Source organism: Tetrahymena thermophila (genome assembly GCF_000189635.1).
Source record: "Tetrahymena thermophila SB210 genomic scaffold scf_8254555, whole genome shotgun sequence".
Lineage (NCBI taxonomy): Eukaryota > Ciliophora > Oligohymenophorea > Hymenostomatida > Tetrahymenidae > Tetrahymena > Tetrahymena thermophila.
The window spans coordinates 66,838-84,285 of NW_002476326.1; the positions used below are offsets into that span (position 1 = coordinate 66,838).

At 22.3% G+C, this 17,448-nt stretch overlaps 4 protein-coding genes across 4 annotated transcripts; 1 reads left to right on the forward strand and 3 right to left on the reverse strand. All coding sequences in view use genetic code 6, as the record gives it.

Annotated features, from left to right (window-relative positions):
• Window positions 1-647: 647 nt before the first annotated feature.
• On the reverse strand, window positions 648-5,370 carry TTHERM_00408780 (tubulin-tyrosine ligase family protein; the record flags this gene model as incomplete). Its single annotated transcript, XM_001020770.2, has 13 exons — window positions 648-715; window positions 781-1,069; window positions 1,127-1,198; window positions 1,253-1,491; window positions 1,551-1,727; window positions 1,792-2,068; window positions 2,127-2,282; window positions 2,337-2,634; window positions 2,685-3,708; window positions 3,770-4,177; window positions 4,470-4,604; window positions 4,830-5,090; window positions 5,187-5,370. 13 exons carry the CDS (start codon window positions 5,368-5,370, stop codon window positions 648-650), a joined length of 3,588 nt encoding a protein of 1,195 aa, XP_001020770.2.
• A 749-nt stretch (window positions 5,371-6,119) lies between these two features.
• On the reverse strand, window positions 6,120-8,525 carry TTHERM_00408790 (transmembrane protein, putative; the record flags this gene model as incomplete). The annotated part of the gene is made up of 2 exons (XM_001020771.2): window positions 7,834-8,525; window positions 6,120-7,716 (listed from the first exon to the last, which is right to left on the reverse strand). Exons 1-2 carry the CDS (start codon window positions 8,511-8,513, stop codon window positions 6,120-6,122), a joined length of 2,277 nt encoding a protein of 758 aa, XP_001020771.2. The 5' UTR covers window positions 8,514-8,525.
• Window positions 8,526-14,597: 6,072 nt separating this feature from the next.
• TTHERM_000408792 (hypothetical protein) lies at window positions 14,598-15,305 on the reverse strand (the record flags this gene model as incomplete). Its single annotated transcript, XM_012798805.1, has 1 exon — window positions 14,598-15,305. One exon carries the CDS (start codon window positions 15,303-15,305, stop codon window positions 14,598-14,600), a length of 708 nt encoding a protein of 235 aa, XP_012654259.1.
• A 1,329-nt stretch (window positions 15,306-16,634) lies between these two features.
• Window positions 16,635-16,997, forward strand: TTHERM_000408795 (transmembrane protein, putative; the record flags this gene model as incomplete). Its single annotated transcript, XM_012798806.1, has 1 exon — window positions 16,635-16,997. One exon carries the CDS (start codon window positions 16,635-16,637, stop codon window positions 16,995-16,997), a length of 363 nt encoding a protein of 120 aa, XP_012654260.1.
• Window positions 16,998-17,448: the final 451 nt, after the last annotated feature.

Below are 17,448 nucleotides of genomic sequence, written 5' to 3' on the forward strand. Positions count from 1 at the left end.
TTGTATATTTTTATTCTAACAATTTTAAGAAAATAAAGTTATTTATTAAATAAATAATTGCGTCGAAATTAATTAAAGGTCTTAAAATTTATTTTTTAAAGATTTTTAATAAAAAGAAAATTTAATGAGCGTTTATAGTACCATTAAATTTTATGAATTTTAAGTGTAATTATAATAAATTTAGTCATAATTAACAAATTAAGCAAGCAAAATAATCTGTATGTAATATTATAATTTATTAATAAGAAAATGTATTTTTCATTAAACAAGAAAATATAAATTAATTTTTAAACATAGAATAAATTAAATTTCTTTTAGATTATTATATTTATTATTTTTATTATTCAAGTAAATTTTATAATTCATTTTAAGGTAAAAAGACAATTATTAAATTCGTTTAAACAGATTGTAAGAAACAGTATTAATTTCTTAATTAAATAGATATAGGTATAAAGTTACTCTAGTAGAATAATGGCAGTTTTTTATATAATTTGTATAGTAAGTATTATTAAAATGATAACATTTTAAATATTGTTTTTAAATTTTATATTAGTAAAATAAATTATATTTTTTGAATAAGTTTATTTTTAATTTTTCTCAATTTATTTTGTTAAATAGAACATTTTTACAGATAATTGAAAATCCTTTCACTCACTTTCTTCTTCTGCTAGTAGCTGTTCTTCTTCTTCACAGTCTTCTTCTAAAAAGTCATCATCTTTTTATTTATTAATTGATATTTAATTATTTGCATGTAAAGTAAAAAAATGATAATTTTATTACAATCACTTTTAGAAGGAAGGGTAGAGAGTTATTAAGCGTCTTGAAGTTCATCGAATATTAATTCAAATTTATTAGACTCAAAAATATTTTCTGGGATTAAGTGCTTTTTACTCTTAGGGAAATTAGGAGGGGGGAAGATTGGATCAACTGCAACTTTAAATACATTTTCAACAAGAGTGGATATGATTCTAGCTAGAAGTGGGCAGCTGGTTTCTAAACAAGGATTTGTATTTACTTCAATCAGCCATGTCTTATAGCTATCGTCAATCATAAAATCTAAACCAAATAGCTAAATTTATAAAATTAAAGGATTTATATATCTATAAATATTCTCAATTTAATTTACTTCAAAACTGAATTATTTTTTTTAAGGCTCAAGCTTCTTGAAAATTGCTTTGACACAATCTGTTGCAACACCCTATGTTATTTAATTAAAATATTTAGAGTGAAAAATATTAATTAATTAATTTACTTTCATATCTTGATAGGTTTTCTCCATAAAGTTATATTTAACTTAACTAGAACTGTTTATAGTATCCATATACCTCTAAAATTCATTAAAAGAAAGTTTATTTCCAATTTCAAATTTTCCGAATTCTTCCCCTTTTTTTTGAATTGCGTCGTTAGTCAAATGAATAAATTTGTTATCTAGATTTCTTAAAGTAAATTCTTTTGAACTAGTTCTTATATATCCTTCTTGATACCAATATCCTAAATAGATAAATTAAAAAAAACTATCATTCACATTTAATAAACTAATATATCTCTACCTTTTATGATACCGTTATAGGTTGTTATGAGCATATAGCATCTAATATCAAACTTTCTCTTGTTGTATAGCAGAGGTTTTTCAAGGTATTTCTGTATGATAAATGTTTTTTTCTTGCCATTATTATGCATTTCTTTAGTGTTAACTATATTTTATATAGACTACAAATCTGATGCAACTATTTATTTTAATTAAAATAATTGATTGATACTGATTATTATTTTTCAAAATATTAATTTTACCTTGGATTCCATTTCCCCTGTTTGTAGCCTCACCTGGCTTGATTATCCAAACATTCTTAATTTATTTAGGCTTTTCAATATTGAGCTTCTCAGCATCTATTTTCTACCTAAGCTTCTCATTTTCTTGCATTTATCCTTCAATTTAATTATAGAAAGTTAAAAACTTCTCCCATTCTTGATCACTCGTACCCTCCTTAATATGAAATGTTAGAGGAATGTAATCAAATGGATTTTTTTATATACATTCATAATATTATCTCATATTATAGAATAATGCCTAGAATTAATAAAGTGAAAATTTGATGGTTAATGAAAAATACAAAATTTTATCATACTTTTTTATTGCAAATGTGAAAGTTATTTTAAACATGATTATGAAGCTTATAATTTATGGGATCTTTTAATTTTGTAAAAGTTCTATTTTTACTTTGCTCTTCACAGTATTTCTCGCTACAAAAATCTTTAGATATGAATGGAGGTGCAAATATTTTCTTAAATATTAATTAAAATTGATAAAAATTTAATCATTTAAATAAATATTTTACCTTATTTTACATTAAATAATTCTCCAAAGAATCAAAATCTGATTCATTAATAAGCTTTTAAACCAGTTTTTAATAAGATTCTCCTTTTTTCTTGGACTGCTCAATTGTCATCTTCTTTTTTAAAGTAGGTTTACTTTCATCCTCTCCTTTGTTTTCAACATTCTTGATTAGCTATTTTTCATATGTGAGCTGTGGAAGAGACTTCATATACTTTGTATACTCTTTCCTTCTCCACTACATCCACAAAAATTAGCAATCAGGCCAGTCATCATGGCTTTCGACTAGCTACCACCACCACCTAACAAAATTAAAATTCTAATTAGAAATTGTTTAAAAATAAAAAAATACCTTGATTTAAAAATCTATCTAACTAAAATTCCATTATTACCCAATCCAATATATACTTTGTATAAAGGTGGATTAGGATTTGATAAGTTGTAAGGAATAATTAAGTTGTTAGAGTAATTGAGGATATTTATGAAATCTCTATAATTTTCCATTTTTTATTATAGTATCTGCTATTTAGTTGAAACAACTTAGTTTTTCGGAGAATTATTTGTGTTTTTAATGCTTTTTCTTTTAAATTATTTATCATTTTATTGATTATTTTAGCTGATTGTATTTTAAGCAACTGCGATTCCACTTGCAGTTTGCTCATAATTCGAAACAGGTCGAGAATTTATCCTAGGAGTATGTTTTATTATCATTTTTTATGTTATTGTAGCAGAGGGCTAAGTACCTTCATTAAGAGCCTACTGAATAATTCCTAAATTATAAGAAATTTTCTTTGGAGGTTCATTTTTTTAATTTTATGTCTTTTAGATGTTATTCATGTATCTCAGCTGATTATAATTAGTCAAAATTTAATTCCCTGAAACGAGAGGAAGCCCATTTACAATCCTCTTATTTTGTATCGAACTGCTCATTGGCCTGTTAGTGGGTGAATTAAAAGGTTAAAACATTTGCTATATGCTTTCTTTATCATAATCATCTTTTGCTCTGACAAGCCTGTATTCATTATTATTTTTAAAATCTTTTTAGTTATAATTAAGACTAGAGATCATTAAATTTTGTTCAATCTACTTTTTATTTGATAACTAATCATCAATCATAATCTAATCAGCATTATTAGAATTTTAATATTAGTAGTTAGCAGAATAATATTATTAAGTTGGGTAAGAAACCACATTACTCGAAGGAGATATTGACAAATTCATTTGAGTTTCATCTATACCACTCTTAGATATGGTATTTTAGCCAATCAATGACTGAACGTTAACTCTTTTATTGTAATGAGGTTATCTCTAGAAGGCATGTTATTTTTAAGTGACCAACTGTATAGACTCTCCACATGATACTGCCATTAATTCCGCTTAAATTAAAAAAATTCTATATATATATATTGAATTAAAAACATAATAAAAAATGGATACATTCATTAACAACAATTCCTTTTTCTTGAAGCTGCCAAATCCTATAGAGAACATCTTCATCACAGTCTTTAAGAGATTTCAAGTGGCCTTACCTTTTTGCATCCAAAAACATAAAATAATCACCACCTAAAAGATTGGAAGGTTTTATTTCTCTTCTCTTCTTATTGAATTTAACTATTCTTTAACCACCTTATAGCTATTTTTTAATCACTTGTTAAATCACTGAATGGTTTTTCTGCTACTGCTAAATGGGTAAGATAGCATTTGCATTAGAGTGGTTTTATTAAGTTGGAACTGTCTATGAATTTTCAAGATAAGCTTCAATTTCGCAGTACCTTTCATTACTTAAGTTAATCTTATTTAGATTAACAATATTATATTATCTCGCACTAGGCCTGTTTATCGAAGCTTTAAATATTTACATTAAATTTTTATTACAAAATGATGATTTAGATAGGTAAACATAGTAGGTAAAATTAAGTAAATGGAAAATAAGCTTCTGTTGTTTTTTTGTAAAAATTTGTTGAATCTTTTAATGGAAGATTTGCAAAATAATAAGAATGAATATTTGATTGCACTTAATTGTTCATTCATTCACTCAGTTACTAGTAACTTATTTGAAAAGTAATTTAGAAATTAAGTTACAACAAGAATTTAGTAAGAAAAAAAAAAATAATAGGAAAATATGAGAAAGAATTACTACTGTCTTTATTTTCAGTATTTTAATTCTTGTATATCTACTAATAAATTCGATTTCTCTCATTTACGTAGTCATTTAATTTATCTTCAAATTATTAAATGTGGAGGGTATTGTAGTCCGCTAATATTTGATTTCCTATTTTTTTGTCAAAAATAACAAAACATTTTGCAAATAAATACTTTTCACAATTCTTAAAACAAAACGAAATCGTTCAAGAAAAAACTTATAAATTCATTTTAACCATTTAAACGCATTTCCTCTTTTTAAAAATTTAAACTGAGAAATTCTTTATGCTTGTTATTGATTGGATTTATTTGCATTTTTTTCTCCTTAAAATAAATTAACTTATCTTGGTTATACCTTTAACGTGTGGTTAGTTATTTGACTTTTGTGCTGAATACTCAGTAATACTTGGATTGACCTATGATTTAAGAAGAGCATTTTCTAGCTAAATTTATTGCTAATTTTATATCTGAGTGTGGTTTTACTGTAGTTTTTACAAATAGAGTTAATTATATTGCTTTTCTAGAATATTTTTTTTTGATTGTGCTATGTAGGATTAATGTGGATTCGCTTAGCGCCTAGTATAAATTTATTTATCTTCAAAGTCGGAATTCTATTCTATTTAAAAGATATTTCTAATAAATATAAAAATAAGGAGCGATAAAACATATAAACATCTATTGAAGCATTAGCTTTAAAGTAAAGTAGTATTACATTTATTTATGATAGTAAATGAATTAGCATTAGACTTCTAAATTAATTGAGTGATAGGATTTTAGTGTTCTAATATTTGTTGATACTTCTGCTAAAATTTTTATAACTTTTCAATTAAGGGGCTATTGATTTAACCTGTAACTTAGCCAGCTTAAGGTGCTAAATTTTGGTTATTTCTAATCATCTAGTATGTTTGGTTGTTAGTTTGTTTTGGTTAACTTATATGTGTCTCTAGCTTTCGAATAATATTATGCGCTAACTCTATATTTATATTGATTTATTATTATGCTTCTTTACCTCTAAATCAATAATAAATTATTAATTTTTTTATTATCAATTTCTCCTTATTAGAATACTTTCTTTATAGCGAATAATTTGTTTATTTATTTTTTTGTTTTGATTACTTTTTTTACTTATTTAATATATTCTTTTTGGTTTTGTATTTAGTTATTTTATAATGATCAATTAATCAACCAATCACATAAATAAACCAAATATATTATTTTTTTCTTCTACTCAAATAATACATATGATACTATTATTATTTATTTGATAATAGGATAATTAATTATTGAAAAGAGTATGTATGTGTATGTTTAAACAAAAAACATTTAAAGCTTTTGTGCTTGCTATTATAAACATTTGATCTCCAATTTTAAGGAAATTTTTTGATAAAGTTTTTTGATAGTTTGTTTGTTTGTTTGTTTGTTTGTTTGTTTGTTTGTTTGTTTTTTTGTTTATTTGTTTATATTTTTTAATTGTAAATTTATTTAATAAGTTTTGATTGATAAATAAAAAACTTAAAAAAAATAAATAAGCAAATGCTAAAATTATAATTAAAATAATAAATTCAACATCAATCTTTATTTATTTATTTATATTTCATAAAATTCTTAATTTATAAAAATATAATTTATATATTTATTTATTTATTCAAGCATTTTGCTAGAAATTCAAACCACATGGCTTGAGTATTTCCAGCAATTCGCTTTTATTTAGAATGTTTGATTCACTATTATTATTTTTTTATTGGTTATTTTAAATTATCTCGTCACTTACAAGAAATGAAGTCTCTTTTTATCCAAATATCGATATTTCGTTATTAGTTTTATTCAAAGAGACAATATTGTTTTACTTGATAGTTTTGAGCTCTGCTAGATTTTTTAAGAAAGACACATCGTTTTCGTATTTTTTTTAATCTTGCAGTTTCATGATATTACATACTTATAAATTATTTATTCTCCCAATGCTAATTTCTCTATTAATTGTTAAAGAATTATCATTATGAACGCTCTATTTGTTCTACATATTTTCACATATATTCTATTTAAATTCATTAAAAGTTAAAATATTACTATTATTTTTATTATAGTTATTTTGGTTAAAAGCTTCAGATGTTTAAAAGGATTTAATATCTGAGGTATTTCCATTATTAGAACCGATTTGTGGAAGTTACTTAACTGTATAAATTTCACAAGAAGAATTCAGTATTCGAGAATAAGTATAATTTTTTTTATTTTTAGGTTGCTTTAATTCTGTATTTGTATCTATGATAACATGCTACTCTTCTTAAATTACTGATTCATCATGAAAGGCGAGTGAAGTATTTAGTTTTTTCTCTATGTTGTTATTTTATTCGGTGTTGCATTCTACTATTTCTTAGCTTATCTTATCAAGAGCTTAATGGTTTTCTTTTGTAGTTTCCTATTGGTTAACTTCAAGGATATTATCATCATTTTGTTCTACTTTATAGCTGTTAATAGAATTTGTATTTCTGTTCAAAATACTTTAAGGAAGAATATTGTTGTTGTTATTATTTTCAGATTCTCTTAAATTATTACTTTAGCTTTCTTACTTTTGAGTATCATCATCAACATCAAAATCTTCCTCAAAAAAGCTGCTGCTGAAATTGAATAAATCATCAATGTCTCCATAAATATCTTCTTTTTATTATTCATTTTAGTTCTTTTCATCAACTTCATTTTATTCTTACTTTTAATCCTATGCTTCTTTATCTTCGATTATTGGTTTTTATGTTTACTACTTCTCTGTCTTTTAAAGCTATTTGTCTGATTTTGCTTTCTATGTTTTAACTTTGGTCATTTATTTTTACATCTAGATTTTTTGTTAAGTGTTAATTTTTTACATTATTGACCTTCTTATATCATCAGTTTCTCTAGCTTTTCCTTTTTTTTATATCTTTTCAATTATAAAGTAGACTAAGAGGATTGTTCTAATATTCTATTGTAATTAAGAAACAGTATTTATGAATTGTAAAAAGTAATTAAAAGCTATAATGTAAAAGTTTCTAAAAAGAAAGACTTCTAGAACGCAAATCGTTAACCAAGTTAATGCAATTAAGTAATCTATATTGTAGTTTATCTCACTAGACATGCATATAGATTAATATACAGCAACCACCAAAATAGTGACAGAAATAATTATATTTGTAGTTCCCTTGCTCAATTTAAAGCAAGAACTTTTAATTTATTGTATTTCAGTTATTTTTTACTTTATATGCTAGTATTCGCTATAGATATTTTCAATTTGATGTTAAAAAAGCAAAAAAAGTGGTGTTATTATAAAAAACTGTATCAGAAAGCATATCATTACCATTTTAATTTATAAAGATGTATCTAAAGTTTACGAGTCTAAATTATACCAAGAAAATATAAAAGTTCTCCTAATTGATTAGCATAAAACAAGAATAGCAGCTATTTCTATGTTAAAAATAAAAATACTAGCAATTCTATGCAAGTATCCAATTTTTTCATCTTTTAGAATTAAGTAAAATACACTCTTTCTTTTTATTTGCTACTGTGCTAAAAACCAAACTAGTCTCAATTTCGATTTCTCATAGACCTTAACTTAGCTGAATAGCTTATTTATGATAATGTTTTAGTACTCTATTAGTTGAAACCACCTTACTTTTTAGTATAGTTTTATGTCACTCATTTTAGAATTTTTGAAAGATTCTCCATTTACTTTGACAAGTCTCATAATCTTCAATATATTTACATTTTGCAATTGCTAATCCATAATTTTAAAATTGCCTATGTCATGTGTAATACATTCTAACTCTTTGCTTTTTTTTTTGGGATTTTTCTGCTAATTTTCTTCATCCATTTATTTCGATTGGTCAATCTGCTAACTTTGTTTTTATTTCGAATGGTATTAAAGAAATTTTTTGTGTAAAATGTCTAGCTTTTTTTCATAGAGCTTAGTATTTAATTTATTTCTTTGGTTGCACAACTTTGTACACATTAAAACAAATATTATAATTGATAAAAAAATATAAATTGTAAACTCTATAATAGGCCATACCATTCTACCTTTTTAATTTGTTTTAAAACAATTTACTATTAAATTTCAGTACTTTTTAATTGCTTTTTTAAAGTGTTTTATTTAAAAATGATTTAAAACCTTGTTTGTTTTTTATTATTTATCAACCTTTTTATTTTTAAATAGAGCTTTTCTTAATTGTTTGTCTGTTTCCTAAGTAGAATTAATTAATACTAAAAATTTATTAAAAAGTAATATTTAAATTATTCATAAAATCAATTAACGTTGAACCATATTCGAAATTAATTGATGAATGATTTTTATATGAAAGTAAATTGTTATAATTTTATTTTCATCTTTATAATTTTAAGGTCCATTAAATATAATAAATTTAAATAAAATTTAATTGAAGTTAAAGATTAATAATATTTTAAAAAATAATTTATATTTTTTCAATTAGATTATTGATTTATAAAATGGCAATCTTAAAATAAATTTAAATTCACATATTATATAAGGCAAAAAGAATTCTAAAAAGTAATTAACAAGCAAATTTGGGTGAGAATTTAATTACAAATAAATACTTACTTATAAAAAAATAAAAAAAAATGAGATTTTATTGATTAATAGTTTATTTACATCTATCTTTTAAATTCTTAAACTGTTTTATTTAAAAATCCAAAAAATAGAATTTTAAATTTACATTTTAAATTTTTATGAATTACATTTTAAATAGAAATTTCTTTAGAAAAACAAACAATATGATAGATCTATTAGTGAATTTTAACTCTAATTTTAATTTGTTTTAATTTTCTAATTTATTTTATTTTATTATTTTATAATGTTTATATCTAAAATTGTAACAAATACCTTACTTTTATATAACAAAATGCATTACATATTTTAGATAAAAATATTTTGTAATTAATTATTACATAAATTTTATTATGATAGAAAAAAATTAATTACTTTTTATAAAATAATAAATAGAAAAGTAAAAGTCTAGAGTAAGATATATAAGAAAGATAATAAAAATATAGGATGCAAATTTATAAATTAATTTAATAGAATTTAATACAAGCATGTTGCTAACTTTTTGAAAGTTAATAATTAAAAAACAATTAATTTCAATCATTCATTAAAAAATCTAAAAATTAATATTTTGATTTGCAAAAAAATAAATAAAGATATTTACTCAATCATAAAAAAGCTATATAAACTATCAGAAATGTTAGCCTAACATAATAACTAAAATATAGCTGACTAAAATGAATTTATCAGGACTTGTAATCTAAAAACTAGAAATTGGTTTTTTAAACTATCGATTGGGTATAGTTTGAATGTTATACTAAATTTTTTACTCGCTATTTAAATGTATTAGCAGTCAGCTATCTATTTTATTCTTCTTGTATCTTATAGCATCCTTTCATTAATTATGATTTCAATTTTAGTGTATAAGAAACGCATAAATCTCAGCTTCCTATTTCAAGATATGTTCTTTGTGGGATTCTTCTATTTCAAAAATAAAAGCTTAAACTTGATGTAATAGAAAACTGCTCTACCTTATTTGTTTAATAGGATAGCTGCTCTTATTTTGATTTAATTAATTTCATTTTTCATATTAAAAAATGATTAAAGCTAATATATGCCTATATATATCCCAACTTTGCAATATGTTTGCTTTCTATTTTCTATATTATTGCTTATGGTTTGGTTCTCTTTAAGCAACCTGAAAAGTGAGTTTGACTGTTTTCAATTTAAATTAATGAATTCTTTTTTCTGCTACCTTTTTTCCTAAGGAGCAAACATAATTATTATTTCTTGCTACTTATAGTATAAAGATAATCGTGGTACTAATTTAGGTCTATATTTTATGGTAGTGAAAGAGTTCAATCTTTTTTTCTTCTAAATTTTGACGTACTTCAAATCGTCTTAAAATGGGTATGTCTCTCGAATATTTACTTAATTTTGTATTTCAATTTTCTAAAATACTAGAAATCCATAATTAACAATCACAAATAGCTTTAATATCCAAAATAAAAATATTACTCTTGTAGGATATATTAACTAATTAGTTCTACTAATAATTCTGATGATATTTTCCTTTGGTTATATAAATGAAATATTTTAGAATACATAAACCTAAGATTAATATGCATATATAAAACTAATAAACACTCTCTTAGCTTTTACTTTGATTATTTTATATCTTATTTTCTATTTCAAAAGGACTTTCGTTTTCTTATTCAAATCTAAATACTTTATAGTTTCAGACGAAAATGAAGCAATTACAGTCGTGGATTTTCTGTTTAATGATTAGTTTAAAACAAAGATTATTTAGATTGAATTTATCAAAGAAAAATAATGTAAATCGTATGATATCTAAATAAAAAATGAAGATGGAATAGCTTTTTGTACAAGTTAATGTGCTATTAATTATTCTTTATTGTAGAATATGACAAATGCTAAAAAACAAAACGTACACATAGTTTAAAACCTCGAAAATTTTTAAATATGCAATTGCTTTCTGTTAAATATGGTAAGCAATCAAGAAATAGTCTTTGATTAAATAAGTTAAAATGCTGCTAAAATGGTTCACATATATAATTATTCTTTGGATTAAATAGTTTTTGAAAGGTTTGAAAAAGGTTTTTTATTTAGTAAATTTAGTTAGCTGCTACTCGAATAGCAAAAACAAAGCAAACATCTAATTTTAATCTCTTATATGTTAGAATAAATAGCATTCCAAAAATATTTAAAAGAATTAATGGTTTTCTCACCTTTTATTATATAATATGATTTACTTGACAATTGATTAGATAGATAAATAAAAGCTTTAAACTGAAAGTAAAATCTTGTTCAGGTTTACTATTAGCGACCAACTATAAAATTACAATAGATTATTTTTTAATAACAAAAAATCACACATTACACTATCTTATAATAAAGAAATATCTTTTTAAAATAAGTATTTGCTCGCTCAAATATTTCTGTTAAAATATTTTTTAATTAAATTAAATATTCTTTTTAAATTAAATAAATAAATTATTGATGCTTATTTGTTTTATGTTTTCTTAAATAAAAACAATATTTTATAAAGATTAAATTATTTTAAATATATATTAACTTCTTACTTTTAATTCTTTTTTTTAATTAATGAAATTAATCTCTCTCTCTCTATATATATATATTTATTTTAGATGAATAAATAATAAATACTTTATTAATATTGCTTTATTCTCAGTAATTTTAACTTTTTAGTGTTTTTGAGCTTTAATAATTCTTATTTTTGATAAGGAATATCTGAAAATGTTTAAATTATAAATAATTTGATAGAATTATTTTAAAATGATATTTTTATTAGTTTTTTTTAATTAAAATATATTTATGTAAGTAAATCATAATTTTTAAATAAGATTTAAGATTTTAATATTCAATCATCAATTCTTACATTAAATTAATTAATTTTTGGATCTTATTGATTTACTCAAAGGACTTACAGTTCTATGCTCTTTATTATTTATTTCTAAAGTAAGTAAGTAGATTGAGTAGGCTTTAAATTTACCTATTTGTTATAGATATTTAAATTCTAGTAAATATTTTTGATTTTTTTTAATTTTAAAGGTTTTACACTATTTAAGCATAAACGCATACATACATAGATGATATTTTTCTAATCTAAATTTAGTAAAGATTTGACAGTAAATACTTTGAAAAGCCTACTACTAATAAATAACAATCAAAAAAGAAAAAGCAAACAATATAAATTATGAATAATAGTATAATTTCTAGTTTATATTCATCTAGCGATAATATGATAAATAAAGTCACCTTATACTCTTTTTTACTTACTGTTATTAACATAATTTAGACATTTTTAGCTTTTCAGTAGCGTAGCTAACATAAAATTGCTTACTTTGATACCTTCTTAATTATTTATGGTTTTGATAAAATGATAAGCATTATTTTAGGAATAAATTATAAAAAATCAATTTATTTCTATATCCTAGACTTTCTTTAATTAGGATTCGTTTACATTATTTTCCACTCAGAAACTGCTGAATAAATGCTATTTTTTTTTAATTTCAAATATTTAGTAAACGCATTTTTGCTAATTATTTTCTAGATTGTCTACTTGTTTGGATTTAAGATTATGTTTGATTAAAATAACATTGTTTATGAATCTATTCTTCTCTCAATTTTATTTCTAGCAGCTTTAATTTACTTTACTGCTCTTTTTACAGATTTGCAGCATAATAACTACTACTCAATCAGCAATCACATTATTTGCATTATATCTCTTGGAGTCAATTTCATGTGGATTTCTAGTTTTTTGATCTTTACCGATTAGTATGGAAATAGCTTAATTTATTATTTCCTTTGCTTGATAGGGTTTGATGTTTTTATACTCTTAACAATGAATGTGTATGAAAACAAAATTTGCTTTTAAGCCTTTTATAAATCTTTAAAAGAAGTTGTTGGATGCTTTTTATTTACTGGCACTCTGGAAGCTAAAAATAGTAAATACAATAGATCTGGATTAAAAAACATTTAAATAATCGATTATTTAAACAAATCAATTTAGTTAATAATAATATTTTTTTATGCAATATTTGCTAATGATATTTTTTAGTCTATTAATAATCTTGATCATCTGATAAAATTTATTTAACTAGCTTTAACTTGTTTGCTTACTCTAGCTTATATTGTTTATTTTTTTAAGCAATTAGTTTAGAATATTTTAAAAAATAAATTTATTCGAATCTACACATTTAGAGGTTTAGAAAAAGCTATTAAAAGTTTATAAGAAACAAAATTTAAATATAAAAAATTATAGATTGATTTATGCATTCCTATCAACTAAATTGAATCTTAATATTAGAGTTTATATTTTAATTTATTAGAATAGAATTGCAATTAAACATGCTTATAGTATTATAATCTACTAAAATAATGTTGCTACTTATAAGAGAAGTTAGTGATAGTATAGATTTATGATTTAAAAAATTAAATATGCAGATGCTGCTCGTTACAAATAATGTCTAATTAGAAAGTATTTCCTGATTTTTTAATTGAAAATCCTTACTTTTATAATTAAATAATTGAAACAATCTTATTCAATAGATATTTTAATGGGTTTAGCCAAACAACTCAAACAAAATAAATAGAGCAGCTATAGTTGCTAAAAGACTCTGTTCGAACATTGTTTTTAAAACTACAAAGCCTTTTGTATCAAATTATTTTATTCAACAAAATAGATAAAATATTCATGGTAAATTCTCCTAGTTAAATTTTGTATGACCTTTACATTGATTGATTTAAAGTATATGCTATAATAGTATAATTGAAATAAAATACTAAAAAATACCTAAATGATAGAGGGAGGAACTGCAGTAATTTAAATTTTATGATTATATATATAACTAAAACATTCATTTTTAATATTTATTGAAAAATTTGTAGACTTTCTAAATCTGAAACATTTAGTTATAATAGGATAACAAAATTAAACTACTACTTTGATTAGTATTTTCTTTTTATATTTATTAATAGCATTTTGATTATTATATTAAATTGTATTTACTAAAGTAATATTTTATATAATCTTTGCAACACTAAAAAATTTTATTTAATAAAATATATACATTCATGAATTTTATTTTGTTTATTTGTATGATTTATTTTTTGAAAGAAATATTTCACTTTTTTAGGATAAAACAAATAAAGAAATTTTTTAGTGATATTCTACAGTATCACTCAACATTTATTTTAAGTATTACTTAATTTTAAATTAATAGAGAAAATTGAAATATTCAAAATTAATCTTTTATCAAAAAGTGTATATCTGTAAATAAATATTCTTTTACATTTATATTAAAGAATATTACAAATTAAAAACAAAAAAGATTTCTTATCTTACAAGCTGATAAAAAAACTGTTGAGCCTTTAATCCTTTAATCGAAATGCATCTTCTCATTAAATCGATAATCTATTACTTAATTGGATTTATCAACATATTTTTAAGCTATAAAATATATTAATATGGTGATTCAGCATATTTTTTCACCTTTTGGTGCTTATTTTTGACAGACAAAATTATTATTTTGATAATGGCTCTTTAACACACTATCAAATCTGATATTTTAGATTGGATTTTTGATGTACTTCAAATCGGGTTTGTAAGATAAATCTTTTCTTCTTAATTCTTCCCGTTCTCTTATTTTGAAGTAGTTATTAGCAAAGTTTTTACTCACGCAATATTAGGGATAGTATAGTTTTACTTTTTTTATATTTCTGAATTTTTGGATTCTTCTTAAATATAAGGTTACGTCTTAGCTTTGATACACATTAATTTTTTTGCAAGTATATTTTTTGCTTTATTTCTATGGTCTAACGTAAATGAAGCTAAGGAAATTAGTAGGATGGAATTGTTTATAAGCATAGGTTCTAATCTGGTGACCTTTATTACTTTTTTATAGTATTAAAGTTAAGATAAGATTAATCTAGCTATAAACTACATAGGATTAGTATTACTTAATTTATCATGTTTGGTATTTTTTAATTAAGGTTTTGAGAGTACAATAGATAATTTAGTAAGTATTCTTAAATAATTAGTATAATGTACAATTTTTTGTACTAACTATGTGACTGAAGTTGATGAAATATTTTCTATTTCTCACCACACTACTTTAGTAATGCTTTTAGGCTACCTAAATTAGATTTTAAAATTATTTATATTGCTAAACTCATGCTATGATTTTAGCTACAGTGTAATTGTTGGGCATGTTGAATAAAGTCCATAAAATTATTCTAAAATTCTACTTTCTATTATTTCATTTATTTTTCTTATGACTTTTATGATTTATTATCTCAGAAGAGTTAATTTTTTTGTCTCTTAGGTTAAGATTTATACAATAAGAAATGAACAAGAAATGAAGATATCTTACAAAAATATAGAAAAAGAAATCTAAAATAAATAAAAAATATTTTCGATAGTCACTTCAAGAATATATGAAGATAATAAAAAATAGCAAAAAATAAATGAATTTTGTAATTAAACATGTTATTTACTATTCAAATATCAAAAGAAACTGTTAAAAATAAAAGCAAAAGACCTTCAAGTATAGCTTCAAGATTTAGATAACTTTTGCTAGTGCTATACATTTAAATTAGCTTGTGATTAATACAATTGGTTATTAATATTTGAAAATTCTTAAGCTAATCACATTTTAAATAAATTTACTAAAGATTAACTTCTATAACTACTTACTAATAGATACTAAAATGGTTTTATCAATGGAAAAGTTACTTAGTTTATTGAAAACTATTTGGAAGATGTGTACGGATATAAAAACTATGCTTTTAAATAATATAATTTCCAGGTCTTATGTTTTATCAAATATTAATATTCACATATGTAAAATTGCCCTAAATAAATATTATACGATTTATATTCTTCAAATATATGTGAATGAATTTAACCTTATTAAAACTAAATAATTAGCTATTAAAAATTAATAATTTAAATTAATTGTGTTTGTTATGATAAGAATATTTATTTTTATGTGTTTAAATTAAAAATACTAAGTAAACTATTAATTTTAATTATTGTTTTTCGATATTCTTATCAGATTATTCTAATAAAAATAATTTTTACAATTTCCATTGCATCTTATAGAATAAATAAAGAACAATCTGTATCTAAGCATATAAAGATCATTTTAAATCAGAGATTTCACATTAAAACTTATTGTAAATGTATTATTATCACTCAATTATTTCGAACATTAAAAAAGTCATATTTTTATTTTTCAAAATTAATTAAATAATAATTGAACCAAATAAGAAAAGATAAGACAAAATAAAATAAACAAATGATAAATAGCACTCAGTTTAAGTTATCTGAACCTGAAACAGATTAATTTTTAAAAACAATCTAACTAAATAAATATTAAGAAGGACAATGTAGGCTTGGTTACTTGAAATAAGCTATGGAAAAGACTTAGGAGCTCATTCCGTTTTAGAATTTATTTTTATTGGCTACACCCTTTGAAGAAAGAAGGTATTTAAGCTACAATGAGATAAAAGAGCTTGTTTTAACAGGTAAAGGAGGTTATTGCTTAGTAATGAATCCTGTATTCTGTGGTTTTTTGTAAAGTTTAGGATATGAAGCTTATCTAATTCATGGATCTTGTAGAAGAATACCTGAAAATCACTCTAGTATCTTAGTAAGAAATTTACTTGAGGATGGAGATAGGTACCTGGTAGATGTATGTTTGGGTTACAAAAACATGCCTTTAAAAATTGATTTTGAATAAAAAAGTGAACTGCAGTGCTATTCATTTGCTTCATATTATTATGAATGGGAGGATGAGACCAAATAAGTCTTAAATAGAATTGATTTACATAGCACTTTTTTTTGTTGCTTCACATTTTAGGTTTTTAAAGACTATGAAGATATGCTTGCTTATTAAGGAGATGTGTACACAAATATCAATAAATCGCCTTACCATACTTCATTTAGAATGATTAGGTTCCCTCCTTCAGGTGCTGTGTGCTTTAGAGACAATGAACTTCTAGTTGAAGATCCAACTACAAAAAAATTAGTGGTTAAAGATTTAATTAAAAATTAAGATTAGTATTTAAGATATATTGAAGAATATTTCCCGATGGTAGATAAATAAATTGCCTTAAATGCTTATAAAAATTTCTTTGAACTAAACAATTCTAATTTAATTAAAAAATGAAAAAATTAATTAATTAAAATTATTAAATTTATCTAATGATACAAGTATTTATTTTTAAGTAATTTTTATAAAGTAAATAAAATTATAATTTCTAACAAATTTATGGTTAGTTATATTTTTTAGAAAATATTCTATTAATAAAAACAATTTAAAAAATATTTTAAAGTTTGTTTAAATTTTTATATTAATTGGAAGGAATTATTTCTTTTTTGATAGAGAAAAAAATTATTTAT